Here is a 9,429-nt window from a genome sequence, read left to right on the forward strand (position 1 = left end):
TTTCTTGAAATACCAGCATGGTATCATGAGCAAGTTCTCCCTTAACATGGCACTAAACAAAGCAGCCATTGCATCAGACAAAAATACTTAATTTCATACACTTCTTTAATCATAACACATTTTAACAACTGCTTTCGCAACATCGCCGCCACCACCGCTGTGCACACCACCTACTCCCTAGTGTCTGGGTGACGGTTTTCCGGACGAGGGCTGAGGGAGACGATACTTGGCCATCTCCACATCCAGGTCTGCAAATGTGAAGCTGGTGTAGCTGTGGTGCTGGTAGTTTTTGTAAGTGCTGTTGTCAAAAGATATCTCAGGCTCCGGAGGTGCTGCTGCTGACTCTGCAGAAGAAAAAGAGAACCTCATGACTTGAGATGCATCTTTCCTGCATTTCACACATGAAACACAAACCAGGTCAATTACCTGGAAGCACTTCCTTTTTTCTCTTCCCCTAACAGCAAACTGTTTGCAGGCATACACCAATAAGCAAGAAGCCATCAAGAAATGAACTGTGAGGATTTTTTGGGAGGCTGCGGTTACATATTCACACACACTGATAAAGAAGTTTATAGCATCACATTTCCCACAATAACAAAGCTTGTGTGAAGACACGCTTGTGGGAAAGACCTCAACGTTCATGTTCCTGGCATATAAATAGAAGCCTGCAAAAGTAAAATAGATTTAACCAAGACAGAGAACATCCACTGACAAGATTCACTAGGATTTGGGGAAAAAAACAACTAAAAATCAGTGTAACACTTTAAGAAGCACATATTTAGTCACATACATTTACATCTAAATGTTACTAGAAAACGTCTGCCAATGAAAATGTCAAGCTCACAACCAAAGGGGGGAAAATTCAAGCACAACTGACATTATTTGTTATAAACACTCCAATCCATTATTCCCAGATAAAGGAGAGACCAAAAAGTTAAGAGAGAAATAATACCCAGGTATAATCACCCGGGAAGCAAGACGATTTGACTTTTTAATGAAGTGTCAGAGCTTAGAAACACCAGTAACCTTACTTTATAAGATAAATTAACAGAGTCAAACCATCTCACCACTACCAGCATGTGAACCAATATTAACGTTACCAATATTACCTGGTTCATTCAAACTTAGCAGTGGATATAGCATTTCAGTTTGTATTATTTGAGATTTAATGAGCCCTTACTTACACTGACACATTTAAACAATGCAAAAGAGCCAAAGAGAGGAATAGCTACATCTAAAGGCAAGCAAATCTTCCCTCAAAAATATAAAGAAATCTGAGAGCGAAGATATAAACAAAACAAACTACAGAACATTCAGAAACATGATGAGGATCAGAGTAAGAGTACCCAGCCTGGAACATCGGTCTGAAAGAGTAAGCTCCAATGTTTCAAAAGTAAGTATGGACAGAAGCTGCGTTTCCATTACAAATGTGCACAAAACGCAAGTAAAATCACACTTGAATCAGTTTGTAAGTCACTAAAAAACATGCTGTGCCATCATCCTCAAACTAATTTTCTCATCTTCTTCTTTGTGGTTTGCACCATTGGCAACAGCCAATTGTTGATCATGTGATTCGTGCAATGCGAAAAAGTGTTTCCATTGCAGTTTTGAGGGGGGGAAAAAAATTATACAGCCAAAAAAAACAAACACACACCTCACCCTAATGTCACAACGGTTTTTATTAGGTGCATTTATTTAATGGAAACGCAGCTAGTGATCACATCATCATGCACTACAATGAACAACCTGGTTGTGTGATATATATATATATATACACACTGTATATATACACACGCTATATTGCCAAAAGTATTCACTCATCTGCCTTGACTCACATATGAGCTTAAGTGACATCCCATTCCTAATCCGTAGGGTTCAATGTGACGTTGGTCCACAAGACTGTTCACAAAGTTTAGTGTGTTTATGAGGTTTTTGACAAATCCTCCAGAAGCGGATAGTGAGGTCACATACTGATGTTGGACAATAAGGCCTGGCTCTTAGTCTCTGCTCTAATTCACTTCAAAGGTATTCTGTTGGGTTGAGGTCAGGACTCTGTGCAGGCCAGTCAAGTTCATCCAGACTCTGTCATCCATGTCTTTATGAATCTTGTTTTGTGCTCTGGTGCAAAGTCATGTTGGAAGAGGAAGTGGCCAGCTGCAAACTGTTCCCACAAAGTCTGGAGCATGGACTTGTCCAAAGTGTCTTGGTATGCTGAAGCATTCAGAGTTCCTTTCATTGGCACCAAGAGACCCAGCTCCTGAAAAAACAACCCTCCACCAAACTTTACACTTGGCACAATGCAGTCAGACAAGTACCGTTGTCCTGGCAACCACCAAACTCAGACTCGTCCATCAGATAGCCAGATGGAGAAGCACGATAGTCACTCCGGAAAATGCATCTGCTCTAGAAAACTGCTCTACAGTCCAGTGGCGGTGTGCTTTACACAACTTCATCCAACGCTTTGCATTGCACTAGGTGATGTACGACATGGATGCAGCTGCTTCACCGTGGAAACCCATTCCATGAAGCTTTCTGCACACTGTTCTTGAGCTAATCTAAAGGCCACGTGAAGTTTAGAGGTCTGTAGTGATTTACTCTGCAGAAACCTGCCGACCTCTCCTGACCCCGCTCCGTCAGTTTATGTGTCCTACCACTTTGTGGCTGAGTTGCTGTCATTCCCAAACACTTCCATTTTCTTATAATACAGAATAATGTGGAACATTTAAAAGTGAGGAAATTTCATGACTGGATTTGTTGCACAGGTGGCATCCAATCACAGTTCCACCCTGGAATTCACTGAGCTACTTTCACAAAAACAGTCTGCATCCCTAGGTTCTTCATTTTATACACCTGTGGCCATGGAAGTGATCGAAACACCTTATTCCGATAATTTGGACTGGTGAGAAAATGCTTTTGGCAATAAGAGAGTATATATTGTGTACTTTCTGTTCAGAGTGGGTACAAAAAGTATCCAGGCTATTTGGCACTTTGCTGTGACCTGTCACACCAAAGAGTCTGAATACTTACGACCATGTGAAATTTCATTTTTTGTTTTTTAATAAATTTGTAAAAAAAATATATATATATATATATATATATATACACAATTCAGTGTTTTTCTGTCAAGATGGTACGCTGATTTTAGCATATGGCTGCAATTATAAAGTTAAAATTTAAAGAAGTCTGAATACTTTCTGTATCCACTGTACATATATATTTACTTAAATTGAACCAGAAGAAGGAATGAACCATAAAGTCAAGGAAAAGAATGTTTCCCTGAAATTAGCTAGTTGCCAGGAATAAGTTTGAAGGTTAGATGTTAAAGTCATAAAAGCTTAACAATACTATGAGTGAAAGAGAATGTGAGGGAACCTGCTAAAATAACGTATTCTTAGGGACAGGAGGAAATGCAAAGCCTATCTGGAGAGTTAAAGGTTTGGAGTGAGGGGCAAGGCGGTGTGGTATGTACCCTCAGGCCGTTCAGCAGTGGTCTCGGCATGCAGCTCCTCTTCAGTAGCTTCCACTAGCACCTGGGCAGAGTCCTCCAGCTCAACAGAGGTGCCAACTTCAGCTGGACAGTCAGCTGCTACTTCAGCAGAGACGGCTTTTGACTGTACAGGCCCAATAGTAGACGTTTCCCCCCCCGATTCTTCACCAGCATCACCTAAGCCTTCTTCAAGTTCTGTAAACGCATCTACTGCTTTTAAAAGAGAGTCAGACTGGGCTTTGTCTGGAGCTTCATGTTGCTCCACAGGTACAGCTGGAGCTTCACACAGGGCATCGGTAGGAGCAGTAAGGGTTGACAAATCTGAACTGGTAAGCTCAGCTGCATTCTTTGTAGCAGTCAGGGCATCGAAGGCTGAGTCTCGCAAAGGATCTCTGGAGGCCTGGACTACAGATTGATCTGCTGCTTCCTCTGCATTAGGAAGGCCCTTAGTCACTCCACTAACTATAAGCTCTTTAATTTCTCTCTGTTCCTGAAGACTTGGTTGTTGCAATTCTTGAAGACTTGGTTGTTGCAATTCCAAAGAAAAGCTTCTGGTTTCAGTTTCTACCTCTAAATTCTCGTCTTCAGGAATGGACTCCGAGTCTGAGTCTGAGTCTGTATCAGAGTCGCTGGATGATGAGGAAGACATTTCTTCAGCTGCTGAATCCCCAAGCCTAGAAGAAACCATACTTGGTTTTACAACATCATGCAGGCTCACAGAAAGGGCAGGAACGTCTCCCGGTACGGAGCCTTTACAAAGTTCCTCGACTGGAGCTTCTTCAGCTGGTACAAATACCGGTAAAGTATCATGAGCAAGTATCTGAGAAACCTCTTCTTGGCTTTGATACAGATCAGATGAAGCAGTGACAGCTGATGACTTTTCTCCAGCAGATTTAGTGGCAGCAGTAACAGGTGGTGCTGCAGCTTTTTCTGACGCGGCAGTGAAGCGGACTGGCTCATTAGTTACACCTAGGAAGGGTGGCAAAACTCCAGGATCCGATAATTTAACTGGAAAGGCCACAGCAGTCTTGTAAGTCCACACAGCTGCCCTCTCATCTTCACCTGCTGAGGAAAATAATAAATTGTACACAAACAGGGAAATGCTAGGAAAGGTTACCAAACAGAAAGGTTCTTCTAAAAACTTATTTCCAAAAACTTGGTCTCACCACTTTGCATAACAACTTTACTGGAAATTCACCACAGAAAGACATATTTAGCTTACTTCTTGCTAAAACTTACAGAGAGCTAGAAAATATGGTATGTATAATGTTTTCCCAAAAAACATGGACTGAAAAGTAAAGGGGAAAAAAAGCACTATGATTCATTAAAAAGTCATGAATGCATTTCTATACAAAATACAAATTAAAATGATTAAAAAACAATTATGCAAGTTAAGTGTAGCCTATTTAAAATGAATCTACATACATGCATGCAGACCATTTAAATGTATTTAAATAAAAAGTGACAGACTATAGTTACCTGGATAAGAGAACAGAAAAATGATCAAGACATACAGAAAACTAAGGAAAATGTGGGTTAATGATACGCAACATCATTATCATAAGTTTTCTTAATAATGTGATATAGGAATTAATTACCAGCTGCAATCAATTAAAACAATGTTTAATTGACCTCCGGATGAGCAAACAAGATGGCGACAGCTTAGCCAAGTGGCTCATCGACAAATTCTAAAAATCTCCTGTTTCTATGCAGCATTTAAAATACACTAATGAGTGAGTCACAGTGCCTAAGTCCAAATAAAAACAAGCTCTACTGTCTTTGACAGTCGATTTTACAAGAAGAAGAAATGAACTACGAATGCACGACTAGCCTCTCGGACGTGGAAGCATTACTGGTGGCTAACGACAAAGCTGACGAGACAGCTAATTTACAAACTGTTCTCCGAGAACTGAGAGAATCCCATCGTGAAAATGTAGAGGGCTTCCGAGAAGCTAAAGAGGGGGAAAAAAAACAAACAAAAAAAACAACCAAAAACTGGATGTATTTTGGAAGCAGACTGAAGAGTCAGCTATGAAGCTAAGTGAATTACAGGATGAGCTTGAGGCTGAACTAACTGAGCTGACTGGAAAACAAAGGGCTCCATGGCATTGCAAAAGGCTCTGAGGACGGCTCTTCCTCTGTCAGCCTTCATAGAGATCCTACTCCGAGACAAACTAGATATTCAAACATTATTTGACCTGGGTCAAGTTCACCACATTTATAGTCAAAATGAAAGGCTTTATGCTGGCAGGGAAAGAGTAATAGACTGGGGCATAGCAGCATGTCTGTCTATGCCCCAGACATGCTGCTAAAACATCGACATGTACACCTTGAAGCGAAGCGGGTCCTCAGAGAAACGTAGATCAAATTCCAGACCCCATCCCCAGTCAAGTTGATCGTACTTTACGAGAACAACACACGCGTCTGCAACTACGCATCTGCAGCAGTAAAAGACGTGGCGAGTCGAGGCTCCAAAGTCACCATCATCCAACTATCTAGGATCAAGAGTGCCGAGTCGGGAAGGACAGACAAGGAGCATCCAATGAATGAAACACAGGAGGGACATGAGAAGAAACTGGACGCTTTTAGAAGAGAACAAGCAAAACTATAAAGGACAAAAGGAGCAGATGGGTCGAACATATCCCATTTCTTTCTGAAGTGATTTGGAGTCGGGGATCGTACACGGTAAAAAACACCACCTGGAAAATGGAACGACATAACTAGCAAAATATTAAACGAATAAATTACAGGATACCTGATATTTAATAATCACATGAAGGGGTATTCTGTCTGGATTAATAACCAGAGAAATGTAAAATATTGTATTACTCTTTGTGAACAGATGAAACACATTTTCGTCAAGTTGCTCCTAACTTATAAAAAATAAATTAATGTTGAATTAAAAAACTGTACAACCCTTGGCAAAATAGCTATAAAAGAACTACAGCAGACGTTCGATCCAGCAGATCGGGGACAGATCTGTAATGGGGTTTTCCCCAAAAGCTACCGTTATGTTCCAACTTGTTTCAGAGTGTGAATTACTTGGGTCATTTCCAACACTTAGTTAGATACTTAGTCTCATTACAGATTTGTTTTGTTTTTTTTTTACAGAGAAAAACATTGATGTGTGCCCTACTTATTTTTCCTGCTGTTTACATACACAGAAAGCAGCATTATAGTGACACATATGATACATAATATGAACACAGGTAATTGGTCTTACTCTTGTGTGGATCCTTTGCATTTTTCACTGGTTTTACTGGCTCTTTAGCTTCACTGCAGAACAAAGCAAGGGGGTAACGTCTCAGAGTGCCCCAGCTCTCGAACTGGAGAAACCAACAACAACAAAAAAAAGAGAAGAAGAAAAGAACCGTTTTGGAGATAAATACTGTACAAACAAATGTAAGTATTACATGGCGTTTTTCAGCCAAAATCATCAAACAAAGTATAAAGTTCCAGCCAGCTCAGTTGACTCAAATTAGGAGGAATTGCATTTAACATGATTCACAGGTTTGTTAGAAACTCCTCGAGACACAGGTAGAGGCCTCAACAATTGCCTCCATCAATGGCTGCATGACACACAAAGCACAATTTATGAGACGAAGGTTTGTGTGTTTAACCAGGGAGCCAGCAGCACATCTCATGGGACTGAATTTCCACCAATATCTTTTATTGCCATCTGTAGTATTACTATGCAGTTGTCAGGTGAATGATGTGGATAGGAAGCTGAGTACTCCGTAGAATGCTTTGTAGCATGGAGTGGGAACAATCCCATCTTGAATGTGAACAAAACAATGACTGATTGTAAATAGAGTAAAAGTAAAACAAAAAAAAAATCATAGGTTATATTTTTTATAACCTGAACAATACCAAGATGGTGCAGATGATGACAGCCTCTGTACTTTGTGTGCTTATTATGCTCTATGCTATTAACAGTATGTGGACACTTACACTAGAAAAGAACTGCAAACAAACCCCGAGCCGCCGCCGCAGCAGCTGCTCTCTATGGGATTAAATGTGCTTGTGAAGCTTCAGAAAAACCTCCGTAACCTTTGCCCTCAATCCACCTGTTTTATGTCCACCCTAATAAAGCAGATAAACTGTCGCTTCTCCATCAAGGATTTTCTGCCCTCTGCTTCACTAAAACCTGGTTCAGTGAGCACAACACAGACTTCTGGCGCTGTGCTTCCAGCTTTTTGGGGCATTCTGCAGCTCAGAGGTGGAATCTGCTTTTAAATTAATGAATGTCGGTGTACTGATGTCACAGAGTTACAGAGGACATGTAGTCATCTGTAGTCCTTTCTTATTGACAGCTGTCAATGTACCTGAAATTCGACAGGTCTCCCCGTTAATTAAAAGAATTGACAGAAAAATAATATTTCACTTCAGTAATCAGCGGTTTTGTTGCGTGTGAATCTTGAGTGGAATCGATGGAAATGTTTTCTACACAACAAACAAAAGGATCAACCCAACTCATGTGGTCTGAGCCTCTCTCTCACCGTCTCCTTGCAAATGTATTACATTCACAAAGTTCACTCAGCCACAGTTTTAGAGAAAGTTAATTCAATAAGATTTGATGATTTTTACAACTTCTATACTGTTTTTGTTTTGCTAAAATTTATGGCCTGTATCTGCTAAGCTCTGCAAATTAAAGCAATGAAAATCTTACTGGATGTTGTGGACATTTGATTATTGAGATCGTCTCCTTTAAAAATTTCTTCATGGGATCGTTGTGCTCAACAAAAATGATCAGAGGTTATTATTAGTTGCTTTGATCAAGAAAATAAACAAACTCCCGGATGTTTATTTTTCTAGACGTCTAAAACAACTTGTGCAACTGTGATTGAGGTCATGCGGACACAGCCATACATAAAGTTACTTAAAAGTAGTAATAAACAGCTCTCACTTTAATCACTATCACAACAGCACAACAAAATATCGCAGTAAATCCTAAGTCCATTTCTTCCAGCCCTGGTCTCAGTATAAGGATGTGGTTTTTTTTCTGCTTTATTATAGGAGTCATAACACCCACGTCCTTGTCAGTAACGCTGTGTCCTAAATTAAAACACACATAAGTAGTTTAAAGATGTGTTTATCTTAGCTTTTAAAAAAACCTATAGTCAATTTCCTTTTCTATTTTTATTTTGCAACTTTGAGGGTCATTAGGAACGCTACCACCCATCATGTCACAACATCAGTTTCCAAGCATGCGCTTTAAAAAATACTTGTATGATGTCGTTGACGATCTAACACCACCGCAGAATACAGTTTAAATGCTTTTGTGTCAGATAACTAAATATTACCTTGAGTGCACCAAGTCGACATGAACGCAGCAACCAGGCAGCCATTTTGTGTTCCAACTGTTTTGTTCCGACTGGCCTCAACCTCTGTGGTTAATGCAATGGTTCCACGAAGAAGCAGCAGCACGCAAGTACACCTCGCTGCAGCAAACAGAAAGGGGCGGGACGGACGGCTGTCAGTCTCTTACCTTATTTGGAAACGGGACCATTGCACTCCGGAAGTGAAGGGGGCGCTGTTTCCTATATTATTCGCGGTCTCCCGTTTTTATTTTCTTTTTAAATCTGTGATACAGCTTCATCTTTAGGAAGGATTTTCACTATCAGCATGTATTTGAAATGCTCTCTTTTATTTACTTCAGCGCAGCTCACAGTTTTGAACAGGTGTACTTCTAAATCTGCTCCTTAGTTGCATCTTTTTGGGTCTGCTACTGCCTCTAGTGGCATGGGGGTGGTAACACAGCTAATATAATTTCATCACTAAATCAGAATAACAGAAAGTCTTTATTATTTATTATAATTCTGGCATTATTGGAACCGTAAAAAATAAATTCCCTAATAAAACAATTTTTTTTTTTAATTTCTTAATGATGTACAGCTAATTAAATGACAAACAAGACCTTTACACATTATAAATAATATAGA

At 40.0% G+C, this 9,429-nt stretch overlaps 1 protein-coding gene across 2 annotated transcripts; it reads right to left on the reverse strand.

Moving 5' to 3' along the window:
* Window positions 1–84: 84 nt before the first annotated feature.
* Window positions 85–8,951, reverse strand: ndufv3 (NADH:ubiquinone oxidoreductase subunit V3). Of its 2 annotated transcripts, XM_008438566.2 has the most exons (3): window positions 8,791–8,951; window positions 6,711–6,813; window positions 85–344 (listed from the first exon to the last, which is right to left on the reverse strand). In XM_008438566.2, exons 1-3 carry the CDS (start codon window positions 8,833–8,835, stop codon window positions 178–180), a joined length of 315 nt encoding a protein of 104 aa, XP_008436788.1. In that variant the 5' UTR covers window positions 8,836–8,951; the 3' UTR covers window positions 85–177. The 2 variants fall into 2 exon arrangements, with proteins under 2 accessions (XP_008436788.1, XP_017158492.1); XM_017303003.1 differs by lacking the exons at window positions 6,711–6,813; window positions 8,791–8,951 and adding an exon at window positions 3,470–6,687 and having other exon boundaries at window positions 88–344.
* Window positions 8,952–9,429: the final 478 nt, after the last annotated feature.

This window comes from Poecilia reticulata, linkage group LG2, assembly GCF_000633615.1.
Source record: "Poecilia reticulata strain Guanapo linkage group LG2, Guppy_female_1.0+MT, whole genome shotgun sequence".
Taxonomy (NCBI): domain Eukaryota; kingdom Metazoa; phylum Chordata; class Actinopteri; order Cyprinodontiformes; family Poeciliidae; genus Poecilia; species Poecilia reticulata.